The sequence below is a fragment of the Symphodus melops genome (genome assembly GCF_947650265.1).
Source record: "Symphodus melops genome assembly, chromosome: 15".
Lineage (NCBI taxonomy): Eukaryota > Metazoa > Chordata > Actinopteri > Labriformes > Labridae > Symphodus > Symphodus melops.
In genome coordinates this window covers 8,412,262-8,432,705 of record NC_136705.1, presented here as the reverse complement: position 1 = coordinate 8,432,705, position 20,444 = coordinate 8,412,262, and the positions used below count along the sequence as shown (strand labels likewise).

Genomic DNA, 20,444 nt, shown 5'->3' with positions numbered 1-20,444 from the left:
TTAATTTGCCTTAGAGTTTAAACTTTTTAGTAAAATAGCCAATTATCCCAAATAATAATTTCAGAATCAAAAAACGGAATCTTGCTGATTTTAAATGTGATGTGCAGGTGCATGCCAAAATACAGAAACTGACTTTTATTTGAAGTTAAGCAGAAAAGGTACACAAAAAGGACCACTGTCAAAAATAAAAAACCTTTTGTTAGTCAAAAAAAAAATGGACAAACATACAACTTACACTCCTCCTCCACCTTTAGTCCCACTTTCTTTTTTGTTGATCTCAGGTATGTATTTGTTTACCAGTATTTATAAAGGTATTGAAGGTCACTTTTTCATACTCCTTCCATTGGGCTGACAGCAATTTGTATCTGTGTGTGTGTGATGTCTTTATATCAGGGTGTGCTGACCTTCACCTGCTGGACATGCTGAGTCCCATGGAGAGAAAGAGGCAGGGATACATCCACGAGCTGATCGTCACTGAGGAGAACTACGTCAATGACCTTCAGCTCGTCACAGAGGTAAACACAGTTAAGATGCACGTCATGTTTACTTGTTGATTTGGAGTTCAAAAAGTATGACTGACCTTACGAAAATGTGCTTTTGGTCTATAAAAACCTGAAGACACCACTCCCTCATAATGAGACAGTTTTTTTGTCAAATTGAAAATAATGTTTCAGTGTCTGTGTTTGTGTCTTTAGATCTTCCATAAACCTCTGCTGGAGTGTGAGCTGCTGACAGAGAAGGAAGTGGCCATGATCTTTGTCAACTGGAAGGAGCTCATCATGTGCAACATCAAACTGCTCAAGTAAAGACAATTAAATACTGAATTTACACCAGCATCAGCACTGTTTGAAAGAATGCCAGTCTAATGTCTTAGACATGTTGAGTGGTTACGTTACTGTTGACTGATTCACCTGTGAGACATGTATCAAGTCATTCAACTTTTTGAACGATGCCGTCAAACGAAAGTTACATATGTAACTACGATTCTATGAATCCTGGATGACTGCCAGAGCTTCTCTTCACCCCAAATCTTGCAGGAAAAGATTATCTGATGACACTGGAAGATTTAGACGTGTTTGGGTCATCAGGGGTCACACATGACTTCGCTGGTATAGCTAATCATCCTGCGCATATGCAATATGGTATCATACGCAATATGGTATCATCCACCTCTGTCGGTCAGAAAGGATGACACAGAAGTAATTTTACTTCTCAAACAAATGTTTTTAATTAATCAATAGAGGCAGAACATTCCTACGGACAGGAATACGTTTTACACTGTACTAAAATATCAAAGCTGTTCTGATTCCATAAAGAAAATCTCTGTCTGATGACATTTGCTGACCCACATTGTCTGTAAATACTGTAAAGCTCTGGCTTTTATTTACTACAGTATACTAAATGACCCTGCTTTTATTTGGGACAGATGTCAATATGAGACTGGCCTCATTTTCAAACCCCAGAGACTATGAAATTGTCCTTTTACAGCAGAAAGTATATTTTGCTGTGCACACAACTAGCTTATCAATAAAAAACATAAAGTTACAAATTGAGAATTACAGCTTTCTTTTTAGACCGTATGCAAAGCTGTACCACGGCTGGTATGCTGGGATGTTAACTTATCCACACGAGGGGGCTCTAATTGTGACCTGCCTTTATTTGTCAAATTTTCATCAACACCAGGCTTGTAAAAGGTATTGGGCCTTAAATTGGAATTTTGTTAGAAGTTTTACAAAGTTTTAAAAGAGGTCAACCGATTGAATGTTTGACGCTTCATAAACAAAGCCATAAAAATAACTTGACTGAACCGAAGAGTAAGCTGTTTTCCTGATAAATAAAGAATTCATAAGTGCCAAAACTGCAGTTTACTACAAAGGTCACTAGAGGCTTTCTCCAAAAGTGAGTCAGTCCCCTAACAGACCCCTGTAAGAGAGCCTGACTTTGCAAAGGAGTTAAAAAAAATTTGACAACATAGGAAGAATAGTAGCTAGTCATAAAGACTGAGGCAAATACTGGTGAGTCACATTACATGACATTTGCATCTGATTTGTGATGCAAACCTAAAGATGAGTCATACATCTAATCATCTAGTCATAACAGCAACCTGAAAGCAAAGTTCAGCTGCTTTGAACGTCCTATTTTTAGCTTCCAGTTTACTGCTCAACCTGACACAGGACAATGACGTGTTTGAGATCTAGTCCTTACATTTCAAATAGGAAAAAATAGGTGTTAAACAGTTTAACATCCACACATAACAGCTTTGACTGATACAGCAGACCATTCCTGTCGTCACACCCCTCCCTCCCCCTGCAGGGCTCTGAGGGTGAGGAAGAAGATGTCAGGTGATCGGATGCCGGTGAAGATGATTGGTGACATCCTGACCAACCAGCTGCCTCACATGCAGCCCTACATCAGGTGCCATTTGTCGTCTTTTAACCTAAAACCCAATCAGACAGGAAGTTTGTTTTTAATCAACGAGTTTTCTTTTTATATTTTTCTAATACTGAGGTGATTTTTTTTTGTGCTCAGATTCTGTTCGTGCCAGCTGAACGGCGCAACGCTGATTCAACAGAAAACTGATGATAGCCCTGAGATCAAAGACTTCCTGAAGGTATAAAGGACACTCTCTGACCACACACACTATGTAGGACAGCATTTTACTCTGACGGTAAGGCAGGGTTAAAGACTATCCAAAATCTCTGATTTTACTGACGCCTCTCTCTCTCTCTCTCTCTCTCTCTCTCTCTCTCTCTCTCTCTCTCTCTCTCTCTCTCTCTCTCTCTCTCTCTCTCTCTCTCTCTCAGAGGTTAGCCATGGACCCCAGGTGTAAGGGGATGCCTCTGTCGAGCTTCCTGCTCAAACCCATGCAGAGAGTCACACGCTACCCGCTTATCATCAAGAACGTATGTACGACACCCACACACACATAGCACCCCCTCTCACATTCAGAGGCCTGAATTGAGACTCTCAATAAACGCGGTCTGTGAACCTCAGATCCACTCTGGATTTGACACATTCCTATCTTTTCTGTTTTTGATTTCAGATCTTAGAAAACACCCCAGAGTCCCATCCTGATCACAGTCATCTAAAAGCTGCTCTGGAGAAAGCTGAAGAGCTGTGCTCGCAGGTGAACACACTAACACACACACACACACACACACACACACACACACACTCAGAAGATGCACACACAGTTAAGTGGAAACCAACAGCGTGCAGTATGTGTGCTCCTAGGTGAATGAGGGCGTCAGGGAGAAGGAGAACTCTGATCGTCTGGAGTGGATTCAGGCTCACGTCCAGTGTGAAGGCCTGTCAGAGGTAACTGCAACACGCACAAGAATTCACATGTGTAAACACATGAAGACGCACTTAACTGAACATATTTGCATATCATCTTCTGTACAAACATGCTGCCTAAAACGTTTCACAAGGCAAACTCACATTTGCTTTCTCACAAACACTGAACTGATGAGCTTTATAGACAATATTTGTACAACACATCGGATACTGATGAATTATTTTACATTTATTATTTTACATTTATCCAGTTTATACGGTAAGAAAAAAACCTCCAAGGATCTCCATTACCCCCCTTTCTTTTTCTTTAGCGACACCTATGTTGCTCAGTGGAAATTGCAGACATCACAGACAATAAAAAATATACTCAATATAGTGATTTAACAGACAGTGGTTCAAAGGAAAAGCTGTAGATTATCGTTAATATTAATGTATAATAAGAATTGCACCTCCATTTGCTGCCAAGACTGTATCCAATCTTAACTGATCATTTCTGCTCTTTTTCACTGTCACCTTTATAGCCTAAACTTTTTGTTTTGCCCATGGAGACAAATAATCATCCTTCCCTCTCTGTCATTCAGCAACTGGTGTTTAACTCGGTCACAAACTGTCTGGGTCCGAGGAAGTTTCTTCACAGCGGGAAGTTGTTTAAAGCAAAGAGCAGCAAGGAGCTGTACGGCTTCCTGTTCAATGACTTCCTGCTGCTGACACAGGTGAGCCTGGACGACCTGGCTACAAACATTTACTTTTGTTCTTTCACCCGTTTATGAACATGAATTTTTATTTCATGCTCTTGTAAAATACTATTTTGCTGCATTTTATGGAGAATTGTTTTTACATGAAGATTTTAAAAGATGGAATACTTATCACTAATTTACCAATTAATTTGACTTACTGTATCTTGTTGTTCTTCGAGCACTTGTACAGGTAAATGAGTCATTTTGAGATATTGTTTGTATCTAGTTTTTGTCAACGTAGAGACCAAAACACTTCTTCAACCACTTGCTGCTGTTTGCGTCTCCTCTGCACAATCCCAGCTTCACTTTCTGTTTCTAAACATTACTCACAGGTGACCAAACCTCTGGGCTTCTCAGGCTCGGACAAAGTATTCTCCTCCAAAACACACCTGCAATACCGCATGTACAAAACGGTGAGTCAACGATGATGTGTGTCTTTTGTCGTAGCGTTTGTGTTTCATGAGAAGCAAACAGTGTTGTAAACTGTCTTTCATGAGACAGTCAAATAAGAAGTCTGATGTGTTTGCAAGTTGAAAACATCTTAAAGTTGGCTATCCGCACTTTATTCACAGTGAAGTGAAAGTTAATTTTGAATAGTCCTTTTTTAAATGAATCAATTCCGCCCTCATAATCACTGAACTTTCTTTTCTGTTTCAGCCTATTTTCCTGAATGAAGTGTTAGTGAAGCTGCCAACAGACCCGTCAGGAGACGAGCCTCTGTTCCACATCTCTCACATAGACAGAGTTTACACGCTCCGAGCTGAGAGCATCAATGAAAGGTAATCAATATTAGATATGTACAGTACAAAGGAGTAGGGGAGGGCAGTCTGTGTATTGAGATTTCTTAAGTAGATTAAACTACTAATGCCACACTGTGAAAATAATCCACTAGAATTGAGTGCATAGTAAATAGATTAGCTTAAGAAATAGGAGAATTAGTTCATTTATAGTGGTTTGATTGTGATCTTTGTGTACAGATGCTATAGTTCACAAAGGTTTGAATCCGTCCATGGCCCTTTGCTGCTCGACATCCCCCACTCTCTCATCCCTCAACCCTTCCAGTATCTTTAGTTGTCTTATTAATTAAAGGTTAAACAAGACTTTTACTGTAAAGTCATTCAGGCAAAATGTTCAATATTTGTGTTTGAGATGCTTAGGATGGAGATGCATTAAATTGCACAACTTCTCTTTGTAAAAATAGTATTCGAAAGCATGTCAGACAGAGGTCGTCCAGGCTCACCTGTGTCAGCAGCAGAGCGTCATTGAAGAGGAAGCTGTGGAGCTCCTTGCTGCTTTTTGTTTTAAACAATTTCCCGCTGTGAGGAGACTTCCTCAGACCCAGACAGTTTGTGATGGACTAGTAAGATCCAGACTGCCCGCTTGGAGGACTATAGCCTCTGTATGTGGGGCACAAACCACAAGGCTGTTGCCCCCACCCCTCAGTAGCAAGTCGAGTAGTAAAGTAAGTCTAGAAAATTGTGACTTGAGTCTGAGCTGAGTCGAGTTAATATCGGAGGTATTGAATACCCCAGTTATGGTATTTTTGTAAAAGCAATAAGTATGTAGGCAGAATTATATTCATAGACTAAATTTATCTTTTTTTATGGCACTAATTTTAAAGATATTTACTTTTTGGAACTTTTTTTGCCGATGTGACTTTCTTCTTATTTGTGTGTAATTTCACACAGGACGGCGTGGGTTCAGAAAATCAAGGCAGCTTCGGAACTCTTTATTGAAACAGAGAAGAAGAAGAGAGAAAAGGCATATCTAGGTATCTCAACTTTTCTTTCCTACATCCTAAATGTTACACAAAACATAAATATTCATGATAACTTTTGCGCAGCCAATAACATAAAGATATTCCTCTTTGCCTCAGTGCGATCTCAGAGGGCAACAGGTATCGGCAGACTGATGGTAAACATCGTGGAGGGGATTGAACTGAAACCCTGTCGCTCTCACGGTATGGACACACTCCTGACTCTAGAGTTTACACACTTTCAATTATGTGCGGTCACTTTACCTTAGAACATAAGGATTTGTTTTATCCTTTTATGATAAAGAACCTTTTGATAAACAACACTTCCTCATGTCATGACAATCAGTTCACAGTTGAATTATTTGTACAGTAGGAAAGCATCTTTCCCTGTACTATGTCATTCTCAATGTGGAGATCAAGTAGGAATTTCATTGTACAGGGAAACATGTTTTATTCTGTGCGCATGACAATAAACACTTTGAATTTGAATTGAATTGTTTTGAAAGTAGCCCCACAAATCGTCTAATTAGTTTAGTGTGTTGGGGTCATCTTGTAGTGAAATGTGTTTTTTTCTCTTTAAGAGAACACAGACGGTGTAATACGTTGAAATAAACTCCTGTTTGTATGTATTTGCAGGGAAAAGTAACCCATACTGTGAGGTAACCATGGGTTCACAGTGCCATATCACAAAAACATTACAGGTAAAGATTTGAGTTTGTTGTTCAGCATTTTAACATTCTTCATTAGATATAAGGAGTCATTTGCAAAGGTGGATGTTTTTAGGGAGTAGAGGAAAAATGAGTTGCTTCACCCACTCAAGATTTAGTGTCATAAGCAAACCTGTTGTAATTTGGCTCTATATAAATAACATGATTTGACTTGACTTGTCTAAATGAAATGGAGATTCTCCTTGGGGGAGTGTTGCCAATAAAATTAAATCATTTAATCATTATTCGAGTGGCTGTAAAAACACAATTCTGTGATGGATATGTGAATTTAATTACTAATAAATTAAATGGTTTCTATTATTGTTTATATTGGTCTAAATCTATTCCTGTTTTCTGTATAGGACACTTTGAATCCCAAGTGGAACTCCAACTGTCAGTTTTTTATAAAGGACCTGGAACAGGACGTCCTCTGTGTCACTGTGTTTGAACGAGACCAGTTCTCGCCTGATGGTCTGTAACACATTACCTGTTCTTCAATTGACTGCTTTATTTTACATGTTCATTACACACTCTCTCTGTTCTTCCTCTTTCCCCTCAGACTTCCTGGGCAGGACAGAGATCAGGTTGGCTGAAATAAAGAAAGACCAGGGCTCTAAAGGACCAATCACAAAGAGGTTACTGCTCCACGAGGTTCCCACGGGGGAGATCGTGGTCAGGTTGGACCTCCAGCTGTTTGAAGAACCATAAAACACTGGACTGGACCGTACTAGACATTAAAAAAAAAAGGAACAAATAGATTTTGCTCCTTTTTAGGACTCGTCAGATAGGCTGGACTGGACTGGTCTGGTTTTCTTAGCCTGGGCTAGTTCACTTTCATAGTGTGTAGAGGAGTGTTTAAGGAGGGCAGTTCATTCAGTCGATCTAAGGTATTGGCTTACGTCAGGTTTTTTTTGTAAAGTTAGTCAGGGTGAATTCTGGCCCTCCCTGAATTCAGGACGTGTAAGTTGCTTTGAGATCTCCTGACCGCAGCAGAACAAGGAAACTATAAGTGACCGATATGTTGTACATCATTGTATCCAGTCTGTCTCCTTTAGCTGTCTTATTAACAGTATTTGGAGTGCTATTAAATTCACAAGCTAGCTAGCTTTAATTGTATTGCTGTCACATTGCAGGCAGTAGGGGGCAGTATGAGAAGTATTCTTGCATACAAAGTTGTTTTACACCACATATGTTCACAGGAAACAAGAAATGTATAATATCGTTTTCAATTACATATCAGATTCAAACCATGAATATGCTACCTAAACCCTGCTGTCTGCAGGTTCTAATAAATATAATGTGTATTCCAAGCTAAAGTTGTCTTACACATACATTTTCACATTATTTTTTATTATTTGTCTTTGAAATGTAGCAGTCTCTTCTTCTCTATTCTCTGATGGAAGATACAAACAAAGAAAACACTCTTTAACAACCTTTCTTACACCTGCCTCCACTGTGCTAACAGGTTAGCTAGCTCATCATGATGATTTTTCAATACCAGGGAATAAAAATCAATACTTTCAATACCAGGGAATACAAATTAAAGTCATGTTCATGTTTCCAGTCCAGTCCAGTCCAGTCTAGTCTACGTCCCTCTTTTTTAGCCTGATCCAGATCAGGATTGTAGTCCAGTTTGGTCCAGGTAAATCAGCACGAGTCCTCTTAGAGATGAGATCCGGGTCTTTACTGTTTTCTTTTCCCCCGCTTCACCAGACAGACTCAGAGACACTCCAGTGACAATCCTAGCCCTCCTACTTAGCCCCAACAAACCCCAAACCCCTGTGTGTGTGTGTGTGTGTGTGAGAGAGAGAGAGAGAGAGAGAGAAAGTGAGAGAGAGAGAGATTGTGTTATTGAGAGTGTGTATGTGATGTAAGCGAGGGCGAGACAGACTTCTAGTGTGAATATCTGTATGTATATGAATGTGACAAGGTGGACAGGTGAATTTACGATACCTTTGAGTATACATTTCCTTTATTGTTTACGTCAAGTCTTACAAAGGTCGAGTGTTCAGGTACTGTGCACATACAGGGGCTTTTGAATTTTTGCTGTTCAGACCTTCAGCGTTCACTTGTCACATTAACGCTGAAAAAGATGTACAGGGTCAATAAGAAATGCTAACGATGCTATTTAGCTGAAGATAGAAAGTTTTTACTTCTATATATGACGTGCCCAGTGGAGAAAGATTACAGCCAATGCAAGATTACCCTTTCAGATGTATCAATAAAAACAATGCTGATAATAATAAGGCTGGGGAACAGGTGTGACAGCTAATTTGAATAAGGTACTGTATGGAGGAATGTCTTAATTTGCGTTAATTTGATTTTGGATGTTGGATGCACATGGGGGTTGTAGTTTTAGGTAATTTTTGCCCCACATTTATCCTCCGTTTCTATGTTGCTGCTGTGCGGCTGTATCACAGTGGAAGTCTCTATGCAGGGACAACAACACTGAATGAGCCAGAGGGGCCCGAAGCTGGATAGAGGCCCTCTCACATGCTAGGTACGACATGTAACGTACTTTTAGTACCTTTCCACACTCTAACTCTGAGGAAGCTCAGTGTTGAAAGCACTTTTTTTAAAAACACTGTCACTGGCATTGAGAGATGAGTAAGACACGACTCAACACGTTTTGATGGCGGCCATTTTGAATACTAAAGTCGGAAAACTTGATTGAACATATCATAGGAACATTTTAAAGAACAGCACTAAAGTTGTTATGTGTGATAATTTTTAGAAATGGCAAATTAATAAATTCTGTAATTTTTCACAAAACCCAGACACTATCCTTTTTAGCTAGCATTACTTCAACGTGAGTACGAAGCAAGCTTTTTTACCAGCTACTGTTCATTCAAATTGGATATTGATATAGATCAAATTGGATCAAAAGGATATGAATCAAATCACAACGTGATTCCCCATGTGTTTTCAAAAGATTTCAAGCAACGGTAGATGACGAATAAGATCAGACTTTAAATACACAGACAACTCTAGTTTGTTGGATAGTTTTGTTGTGTTTGGGTTTCAGCCTGTTGGTCCAATTTGTTTACAATACACAAAAATATACAGTACGTGTGATAAATATAAAGCTAGTTCTTGCTTCAAAAAATGAAAAAACTTAAAATGCACAGAACGGGTTCCATATTTTGTAGAAATCTTGATAACAAAAGCTAAGATAAGCCATAGCCTATGTCTAAGTTTAGCCTAAGTCTTAATTTTGGCAGCCTATGTGTCCAAATTCTTTTTGTTTCTTCAATGAACACAAAAACTCTTATGTTTTAGGTATCCAAATGCTTTTTACATTTATTAGCAAATTGAGTGAGCTATTTAAAATATTATGTCTCTTAGCTGCCACTTACTTCCTGTGCCTTCACGTTGAGGTTTGCCTAAAGTTTTATTTAAACAGGCATTTTTTTCACATTATTTGTTGTAATGCTTTCTCTCTTTAATTTGTCATTCCATTTGTAAGCATATCATTAACATGAGGTCTGCTTTTGAATTTCCAAAGTCAGGAGTTCCTTGACGGCCGTACTGTATTATCTTTTCAAACTTTAGTATTCAAACTGGCCTCTACATTACTCAGCTTGACAGATAACTATGCCAGTTCATGCAGCAGAATAGATGCGTAAGTTAGTTAGTTGGCAATTTTGGCAAGTTAGTGAAAATAAGGGAATTTCATTTTAACGCCAAGGAGTACCACCACATTGACAACCAATAAGTTACAATAGACCAGCCACTGTCCAATTAGACGTCAGCAAGGCTCAGACAGGTGCAGCAGCTTGACTGTGGAGGAAGGTGTGAACGAATGTTTCTGTCTCCCCAGACTGAAGGCGATGATGATGATGATGATGATGATAATAATAATAACAAAAATGAATGATAATGATGAATTTGTCTTAGATCCCTAAACTGTCCTCCCTCCCCTTCCACGCTGTACTGAAACTAACCTAATCCAGTTTGAACCTGTTCTCACTGTTCCAGGTTGTGTATAAATACTACTGCTATCTGAGAGTTAATATATGAGCGCTACGGGGGCGATAGAGACAGCCTGCTGTTAATTATCACTGTAGAAGATGATGTACGTTGTTGTCTTTCAATGTTCAGAATAAACTTCCATTGGACCAAATCTGAAGCTGATGGGGGGGGTTTTTTGTTTAGCAAATAGAAACATTTAAATATTGACCAATTTTTTGAAATGTTTGTGATGTTCTTTTTCTTTTCAACTTTTGAACAAACAATCATTTTCATTGTTGAACATACCTCCAAGCAACACACTCTAAAATAATCACCTCAAACAAAACGATTGGAAAAGAATATTCAAATCTAATTAGGGAAGATGAAGATTTCAAATGGTAAAATATCTGAAGTTCCACTAATTGACCTGCACATTTTCTGTATCACTCCGTCTACCATGCCCAGATAAACTAATTCATAATTGTGAAACCTACCATAGATCTGTATTAAACTACTCTTGATCAACATAGACAATTTTTCACTTTAAATGTCTTAAAATTCTTACTACCAAATAAGGAAAACAAATATCTGTACGCACTTAACACAGACATGGAACAACATATTTTTTGTGGTCACCACATCGGTTTGCAGTAGTGTACTAATGTCCATTTTTTATACGTTTTTTTTTTTTTGAACGAGGACGTGATGCAGAAATACATGGTCTCCTTATATCTCTTTTTATTTTGACAATGACATGAGCAACCAGGGTCACATACATGACAGGCAAGGTATGTGACCCATGGAGCACATATGGCTAAAAACAGTCTTGAGGCTAATCTGAGCTGCAGCAGTTTGTGTTGGGGGTTTTAACTTAAAACGACCAGTTTCCAGCCTTTTGGGTCAGATTGTAAGAAGTCCTTCCTCTGTCTGATATGCACAGAGTTCAAACTTAGTGTAACTCTAGTTGCATGTCGTGTTAACAACACTTGCTTTGAAAGGGGGCGTTGTCATTAGGTTTAGTCAAGACATAAAATTCAAGCAGGAAAACGCCGGACATACCTTCAAAATAAAGGCTTCCTGAGTTGGTTTGTTTACACTTTTTCAGTGTAGGCATTTAACTCTGCTTGTACAGGTATTAGGCCAATGTCCTGCAACAACTCGTCTCTACAGTTTGAGAGCCCTTTCACGATCAACATACAAGAAGACTGTCAAAGAGACTTTTCCAGACACACACTTAAAGATAGCCGAGACACCACCTTGTGGCGATATTTGGTACTACTACTTACTCTGACTGTTAGGGCTACTGAGGAGCCCCTGAAGTCACACAAAGTAGACATAAACGAACTCGTGCGCATAATACAGTAACATAGGCTATGGGACAATGTGGTAACAATATATTGTAGTGTGTGCACATAGAATAGAATGCCTTTTTGTCATTATATGATTCTAATTCTATTCATTCTGTTCTATATCGGTTTCATTCTATTCTATCCATTCTGTACTATCCATATTATTCTATTCATTCTGTTCTATTCATTCTATTATATTCTTTCTGTTCTATTCTATTCATTCTGTTCTAGTCTATATCTATTCGTTCTATTATATTCATTTTGTTCTATTAATTCTATTCTATTCATTCTGTTCATTCTATTCTATTCACTCTGTTCTATTACATTCATTCTATTCTATTCTGAAATATTTAGCTGAGCTGAGGGAAGACAAGCTGAGAGTCAGAGAGTCACCGGCACAAAACTTTGAGAAGAGACAAAATTAATCATAAAAAAACATAATAACAGGCTATCGTGTGTGCACAAATAGGCCAATGTTTTGTATTGGTTTTTTTTTTAATACTTTAGGGACTTCAGTGGATCCTTAAGAATGAGCTGCATCATGACCATGACCAAAGATTTACAAGTCTGTGAGGGATCTTTTCTGGCAAGTTGGTCAAATGTGAGCACAGTTCATTTGTTGTTGTACTAAGTAAGGAGGTGAAGAAATGACAAGCTATTTTAAAAATGAGAAAAGTTATTATTTAAGTAAAATGTTCATGTTCTTTTTCTGTTGGTTATTTATAGCTATAACACTATTACATTGTGCCATAACACATTTACATTAAATGTGTTGTGTCATTTGCCTAATCTACAGTTGAAATGTAAGTAGCCTAAAGAAAAAACTTTTTATATTCATAATTACCAAACTCTTCAGTTATTTTTTTTTTCAAATATTTGTTTTGAAAACTCAGTTGTGGGGCTTTTAGGTTGGTAATCCCGAACGGAAACGCACTCTTCTTCTGTGTTTATTTACGGCAGTATCGGGCAGCATTTTAGAGGCTTTAAATAAGGTGCTTTATTGAACTAATGCTTTAAATACTAGTGGGTCAGCTCTTTAGGATGCATTATTTAGTACTAGAGCTAAAAAGAATCATGCTAAAACATAACGTGGTTAGATGATGTTTTATATCGCTGTAGAGGAACAGGGTTTATTTAATCGCCGTGGTCAGATAAGCTAAGTTGATATTTTGCACATGTGCATTGTTATCGTCTTGTTAAATCTTCCTCTATATGTGCAAAGTGATAAACAAGAGAGTAACACTGCCATGGTGTAGGAGACGGACTCGGGACATTCAGTACTTTCCCTCCTAACATTACCAAAGGGACAGCCAGCCAACAGTTTCAACGTTATTTCTAACAGATACTTTATTTTATTTTATTTATAATAATGGCTGCTGCTTTATTCAGAAGAGGAACGGGATTATGTGTGAGAGTAAGTACACTTCTTGTTTGCTCCACAGTTTGTGACGACGTTGTAGATTAACCTACAATGTAGCAGATAGTGAGGCAATACTGATTTATTTCTGGAAATGATTCAAATCGATTATTAACGATGAGGCTACATTATTCAAATGTCTCTTTGCATTTGAATTGCTGACAAACTGTGAGCTGAGTAGACCCAAGGCTCTGAAATAAAGTGCAAAGTAAATAAACTAATATGGGTTGTATGTTCTTTTCTTCCACTTGTATTCAAGTGTTTCTGTGTATTCAAACTCACTGAGTTAAGAACTGACCTATAGTGTGAGAATACAGCACAGTGACATTGATTTGACCTGTTGGTGCTGCATTACTGAATCAAAACAGCCCATTTTATTGGGTGCTTAAACCACCCGATTCAGTGATAGTTTTTCCCCCCCTGGGCCATATAAACACTTTCCTCCTGTGAGCCATAAATGTGCCCCATGTGAAACATTACTTTCAAGGGCAACCCACTGCATCTGTGCAACGATAACATTCAACATTATGCATTCATTATTCTTTTCCTAAACATGATTCCATAGATATCATTTTTGTTTTATTCAGTACAATCACAGCTGGTGCTTCTGATTATCATATTGTGCCGATGGCTTCTGACTTAGCAAATGTGCATTTACACAGACCCAAATTGCACTACAGGGTCAGCTGTATTGTCCCTCAGTGGGTCCATTTTGAACTCTGTGTTTACACTTAAAAAAAAAAAAAAAAAAATGATTATGTTAAATTTTGCAATCTGCATCCCAAAATGAAATTGTGTGTTTTTGTGTGTCCAGTGTATTCACAGGGAGTTGTGCAGACTTGTGTGGAGGCCGCAGACTGCTCTGTTCAGCTACAAAGCGTCAGACAGAAAAGAATCACGTAGAACACACATCAGTAAGACAAATACATTTCTCTGTGTGATTTTCAATCTTGTTTCTTCTCATAATCTCTCTATAAATGCAGTATCCTGCTAATATACGTATCATTGCGTAATAAATAGCAGTAACTAGAGGCGAGAAAAGACATTCTACAATGTTTGATAAAATATTAAGATTTTACTCAAAAACCCAAGAATCTCCCAACAGGTCTCTTCTTAAATCACATTTTCCTCTGTTTGTTTTTTTCTTTTACTGACAGAGAAAGCCAAGAAACAGCCAGCATTGGATGTTGCAAAACTCCTTGAGCAGCTTTACTCCCAACGCAGGCCGGGAACAACGTCCTCTGCTTTTAAAGGTCAGCAACACATTTAGGATGTCAGAATAAAGTTGTGGTCGCATGAATATTTATTTTCTATCTTTGTGTCAACACAGCAGGTGTCAACATCTGTCAGCCATTTTGAAAGAGCTGGGTTTTAATTTTTTTTACAGAAATCAGTTCAAGTCGACATCAAATCAAAATCAACTGTCCTTTTCTTCCTGCTATACAGTTCAACCAGCCAAAGCCTCTTCCACGCCACCCTCACCTTTGTCAGCAGCTCCTGTGGGACCCCTAAACGTTACTCAAGATAAAGAAGCACAGACCAAAAACACAATCTCAGGAGTGGACGATGTCTCCAACATTGCCAAAGAAATACCCTCAGGAGGAACTTTAACAGCACCACCAGTAGAAGCCAGCTCTATACCTGTTGAAACAATAGAAACTAGAGCGGCTGTTGTCAAAGGTCCAGTTGAGCGTTCGGAAAAAACTATATATGTCGCTGCTGAACCAAATAAAACAGATCCAGGAGTGGTTGACATATCTCAAGCTGCAATAGTACAACATTTATTGAAAACTGCCGTAGACCCGTCAGTGGAGCCTACATTAGCTGACACAACAGGTTCTTCAGCTCATCCCGAACCAAACAGCACAGACTGTGAAGAACCCTCTATAGAAACAACAATAGACTCATCTACAGTGGCCGGTCTCAAAATAGAAACGCACAATGCTACAGAAGAACCTTTAATAGAGACATTGATAGAACAATCCTTAGAGACTAATAACTCTACTCTGGAAACACTAGAATATAGAGTTGATGTTGAAGGTTCAGTAGACACTATAATAGAAACTGTTGCAGATACGACCCATCAAGGAGTACAAACCAACATCGAACAATCAGGTCCTTTACACCTCGCACACATCGCTGCAGAAGAACCCTTTATAGAACCATCAATAGAGACAAGCACTCATTCTCTGGAAACACCAGAAAGTAGAGATGTTGTTTTGGACCGTACATTAGAGCCAAGACTAAATGCAACAGTAGATTCTCCAAGGCAGTCCACCAATAATGCAGAATTATCACCTGATAACCTCTCGCACACACCTGTAGAAGAACCCTTACTTGAAATAATAGAACCAACTGTAGAGGCCAGTATCTCCCCTCTGGAAACACTAAATAATGCATCTACTGCTGCTGAAGCTGCGATTGAAAGTGTTGAAGAAACAGCTGCTCAAGTTGTTCAACCCAACAGTTCAGACTTAGGAGTGGTGGATGACTCATTTAGTGCCAAGGAAGAACCTTTAATAGGGACTACAACAGAACCCACAGTACAGGCCAAAACATATGTAGAAGCCGCTGTTTCAGAAAGTACAGTAGGGCCCACAATAGAAATCGGTGCTGATGAGAACCTCTCACACTCTGCCTTCATTCAAAACACGCCAACATCTGAATTCTTGAATTTAATAAACGAAGTCGAATCATCGTCAGGAAATGTCGCTGACGAGGAGAGAGCGAACAGGTCTGAACAAATGACGTTAGAGTCTGTCACACTCCTTGGAGTTGAGGTTTCGTTGGAGTCTTTAGAAACTGAAGAGCTCCTGCAAACAAATGTGTTTCTCAACGGAAAAGCAGAAGAACAACTACAGGAGTCGTTAGTTCAGACGGGGATTCGAGCTGAAAGTCAGAACTCAACTGAAGATGAGGGGGAAAGGTTAAGTCAAGTGCTCTCAAAATGGGACTCCCTGTCTGAAGAGCTTCAAGAGTTGGAAGCACAAAGTGGAATGTTAGCAAAGGAACTGCTGTGTCACGTTTCTGCAGGGATTTCTAAAACTCCTGGTTTGGCCTCTGATGCTCCTGCAGGTTCAAACAGAGAGTCTTTGCCAACGGATCAGAAGGAAACCGAAAAAGTGACCATGTCGCTGGAATCAATAACTCTAGCGAACGTGAAAGCTGAAGTTAGAGGTCTGGAAACAGAAGTTCTGTTAGAAGCAAGGGATGAACTCGAGAAAGAAGCTGAGTTACTTGCAAAAGCAGAAAAGATGGAATTAAAGCCCAGGGAAGAGGAAGAGAACGATTCTGTTTTTGACAGCTTAACAGAGGCTGAACTCGTATCACTTGATTCAATCTGTGAAGCGACGGACGCTATAGAAACTGAGACGTCCATTATTTTAGAGGCCATGTTCGGTTCTGAGCAAGGGCCGAGACAGCCATCTGAAAATATACAGGTTGACCAGAAATTGGGACAACAGGATGAAGGGATCAGTAAGGAAGAGGGGGAAAAAACTGGAGAGCGGGAAGCGAGTGTCTTGGAGGCCATGACTCTTGAATCTGTGACCTTGGCTGAAGTGGAGGCATCTCTGGGAACGCTGGAGAGCGAGTTTCTAAGTGAAACCACAAATTATCTGGAGAAGGAAGCTGAAGTTTTTGCTCTGGAGAAGGGAATGGAAGAAGGGGATGAGGTGGCATCTGAGGAAGAGACCAAGGCCCTGAACATCGAGTTTCTTTCACTACCTGAACATGAAGCTCTGACTGAAGCTCTCCAGGTTGACACACTGATGGAGGAGCTGCTCTTCTCTGTTCCTGGGCCGATAAAAGGTGTAACCCAAGGTCTGATTGATCAGGAGGCTAAATTGGAAACTAAATTGGATGGTAAGCTTGGGTTTGCTTATTTTAAAGTAAATGGTTTGTCATGTTGAGTAGATAGAGACACCTCTCTTAAGTTAGTGTATTTAGTTTTAAGCTATGTCAGCGATTAGTTTAGCTTTGCATAAAGATATGAAGTTCATGTGGCACACTTCACAAGTTGTTTTTTTGTCCATAATCAAAGAAACATTAAAAAAAAAAACATTACATGCATTAGTTATTTCTTCATTCATTAATTATATTTACACAATCTTGTTTTTTTTTACATTTCTGTTTGTTAAAAAAAGACTTTCTCATACAAACGGACAGTACCAAGCTTGCTGCTCTCTTGTGATTTCTAGTCCTTAAGTTAACCCGTCTTTCCTCAAGCTCTACACATCTCGCATTTTGTCATTGTCTTATTGTTCTGTTTTGTAAGTTAGATAGCCGATGCTTTAGAAATGGGAATCGGCTCTGTCCTGCAGAGCTTCATCTTTCATTTTTCTTGGTTTAATGAAACAGGAACAGTTGCCAGTGGGTCAGTCAACATTAATACAGCGACTGCAGTGGGACAAGATTTTTCAGCGTCTCCGGCTCTCAGGCATGTCCTGAAGGAAGACGAGGTGGAGGTGGACGAGGCAGCACAAAATGAATCATTGGAGATTGGTGATGATGCAGGGACACATTTAGGTAAAGACGCACACTCTCATGGGTCATATCTGTGTTTTACAGCACATGAATGGCAGCCAATTCCAACATTTAGTGTGTTTGGAATTAGTCTGATGTTGAGGTGAATGTTTGTAGGTTTCATACACTATAAGACATAGTGTACTTTTTCTTACAGACCAACTAATAATGGTTGCTTTTGTTATAGTAGTCATATTGAGTTTATAGTTTTTTAGAAACTTATTTTTTTGGCCTTTGACCATATACAGTATTTGTTAATGGCAAGTGGTCTTAACATTAAAGGCAAAGGCACTCCCATCCCCGATTTCTGATATCAATAATAGCATTTCACTGGGTCAAAACCAAGCCACAACCTGGTGGTGAAAAATGAAGCCAATGCAGAACTGTTAAAAACTGTAGTTCCAGGAGTGTCCACTTGAGACTATCTCCAAAAGATAGTCACTCAGCTTTCATCCATGTTTATTTAGTCTACAGTTTATGTCCAAACTGTATTCTCACTTGTAAAAATTGCAATAAAAGATACAATAACATTCTTCCAATCCACAGCTGTCATTCATAATATATAGAACCTCCCATTTTAGATATCCACGATCCAGATGCTCCTGGTCTATTATAGATAAATAGAAAGATTTTTAGTTGTGGATATCCATAATTAAAATGTATATCCAGACATTTGTACATTTTGAAAAGGCCTATCATTGGCCAGTCAGCCAGTGTGTTCAGGACTTTGCTTCTGTAGATATGGGCTCCTACTCTACCAACTGAGCTACGCCAGTGCCCTGTAAGGGCCTTATTCCTGAGGGAAATGTGACTGAGCTAGGTCAACCATGTCTAAATAACCAAAGTCATTTACTGTTCGAAATGGCTACACTTTAAGGTGAAGGCAAACACTTCATCCCACTGCATCATCACATTGCCTTCTTGCTGTGTCTTTTGAAGCACTGTCTGGTTTTGTAGTTTCAACATGACAATATATCTGATGTGAGAGAATAGAAGTCAGAGAACATTAAAACACAAAAATAAGAATAATATTTAAAGGATTACATGTTATTACTAAGCTTAGTCAGGAGCTTGGCAGAATTGTCTTATGTCTACAGTCTGATGTGTTTGTGTGTGTCTTTTCAGATTTAGATCCAGTACAGAGGGTCTTCCTGGAGAAGATCAGAGAGTATAGCAACGTGCACAGGTACTGTAGATTTTAGAAACAGAAAAGATGTTGTGTGTTATTCTTAATATAAACAGTTAAAATGACAGAACATTTCACAAAACTGTCACTGCTACAATATTAATTGGAGAAAAAACACGGTATAACATGAAATACTGGAGAAAAACTCACTTGTTCTGACTCAATTACAACTACTAACTTTTTTTTCCTTCCTCTGTGTCCGATCTCCCCTTGTATTTTTCTCTAAGGTTGAATGGAGGGCTGTTAGAGGCGAATCCAGATTATGAAAAAAACCTGTCTGAGGAGACTGCGAAGCTCCAAAAACTGTTTGGAGGAGGAGACCTGAGCAGCTTCCCTGAGTTTACCTTCACAGGTGAGAGATAGAATTATTTAGATTTTAAACACAAAGTTATAAAAAGCCTTAAAATGAACAAAAGTAGTATCTATTAATAAGGTAATGAATCAATTAATTAAATCTAGCCATTTAAAATGCAAAAAACTGCCTCAGTTTCCAGTCTTTGATAACCACATTTAGAGAATTCTTATTGTCTTCACAGAGCGTGTTTGATGGAGCTGGTTACAGTCACAACATTTTTGGACTTGTTACATCTCCACTGTAACATAATGTGATTAATGCATAGCTTTCAAATAAATGCAATTTTTAGTTTTCCTCTAACTATGCGAGAAAAAAAATGTCATATGACTCAGTGCTTCAGTAACCTTGAAGGTGTTATACATTATGGCTGATAATCCAATTACTATGGGAGATTATAATTATATTTTTACCTTTGGAACACAATGTCTCAGCTCTACAGATGCTAAATAGAAATTCTTTCCTTGAACTCATTAGATATGTGAACTGCGACCAAATTCATTGAATGTATTCTCATATAGTAAATTATTTTGTCTGTTTTTTTTGTAGAACCCAAAATGGACCAGGACTCCTAATGATCTGTGATGCCTACCTCCTACTCAGTCCCCTTTAGTGACCTCTTCTCCTTGTGTCTTTCCTCCCTGACTTCCACCTCTATTGTCGCCTCATTTAACCATAAAGAGGAGCAGAGAGAAGAGGCATTGGATGTTTGTTTGGTTGATCCATCATGAAGATAAGGGAAAATGTATTCTTGGCTGGCTGGTTATACTGTGCAATAATAAGAGAAACACATTTATTTTATTAAAGCATCGCTTTCAAATGAGTCTTGTGTTTTGTGATATTCCAGATGTGTGTAATGAAATTTAAAGCACTACATTAACTGATGGTTTGCGTGCACAGCAGGTGGAGCTAGCATTTCAACATCTTTCAATTTCTCTCCATTTAACTCTGTCAACCTTTCTCTGATTCTGTGGTTTGGACTCTCCCTCTTTCTGATATCTCATCTCCATTTGCAGGCATTATAGGCTACATCCATACCAGCTCTCTGATCGAACTGCTGGCTGTGTCGTGTGGTGACAGAAGCAGTCTTTGCCAAGTCAAATCCCCTCTCAGTCACGACTCTGTGATTCAGATGGAGTGAGTCACAACCACAGAGACATACAGAAGG

The 20,444-nt window shown here is 38.8% G+C and overlaps 2 protein-coding genes across 4 annotated transcripts in view; both read left to right on the top strand.

Annotated features, from left to right (window-relative positions):
• The window catches only part of itsn1 (intersectin 1 (SH3 domain protein)), a 48,419-nt gene extending 37,799 nt beyond the window's left edge, over window positions 1-10,620 (top strand). For all 3 annotated transcript variants that reach the window (XM_079362621.1, XM_079362620.1, XM_079362619.1), the window contains 15 exons: window positions 394-515; window positions 696-802; window positions 2,314-2,415; window positions 2,530-2,611; window positions 2,805-2,903; window positions 3,044-3,127; window positions 3,235-3,318; window positions 3,879-4,010; window positions 4,367-4,447; window positions 4,692-4,813; window positions 5,723-5,805; window positions 5,911-5,994; window positions 6,427-6,491; window positions 6,860-6,968; window positions 7,057-10,620. In XM_079362621.1, coding sequence (XP_079218747.1) covers window positions 394-515; window positions 696-802; window positions 2,314-2,415; window positions 2,530-2,611; window positions 2,805-2,903; window positions 3,044-3,127; window positions 3,235-3,318; window positions 3,879-4,010; window positions 4,367-4,447; window positions 4,692-4,813; window positions 5,723-5,805; window positions 5,911-5,994; window positions 6,427-6,491; window positions 6,860-6,968; window positions 7,057-7,205 — 1,505 coding nt within the window. In that variant the 3' untranslated portion in view covers window positions 7,206-10,620. The remainder of the gene's footprint in view (window positions 1-393; window positions 516-695; window positions 803-2,313; window positions 2,416-2,529; window positions 2,612-2,804; window positions 2,904-3,043; window positions 3,128-3,234; window positions 3,319-3,878; window positions 4,011-4,366; window positions 4,448-4,691; window positions 4,814-5,722; window positions 5,806-5,910; window positions 5,995-6,426; window positions 6,492-6,859; window positions 6,969-7,056) is intronic.
• A 2,107-nt stretch (window positions 10,621-12,727) lies between these two features.
• LOC306836191 (uncharacterized protein) lies at window positions 12,728-20,099 on the top strand. The gene is made up of 8 exons (XM_079363151.1): window positions 12,728-13,211; window positions 14,029-14,128; window positions 14,372-14,467; window positions 14,661-17,078; window positions 17,574-17,741; window positions 18,864-18,924; window positions 19,152-19,276; window positions 19,826-20,099. Exons 1-8 carry the CDS (start codon window positions 13,167-13,169, stop codon window positions 19,849-19,851), a joined length of 3,039 nt encoding a protein of 1,012 aa, XP_079219277.1. The 5' UTR covers window positions 12,728-13,166; the 3' UTR covers window positions 19,852-20,099.
• The last annotated feature ends 345 nt before the right edge of the window (window positions 20,100-20,444 follow it).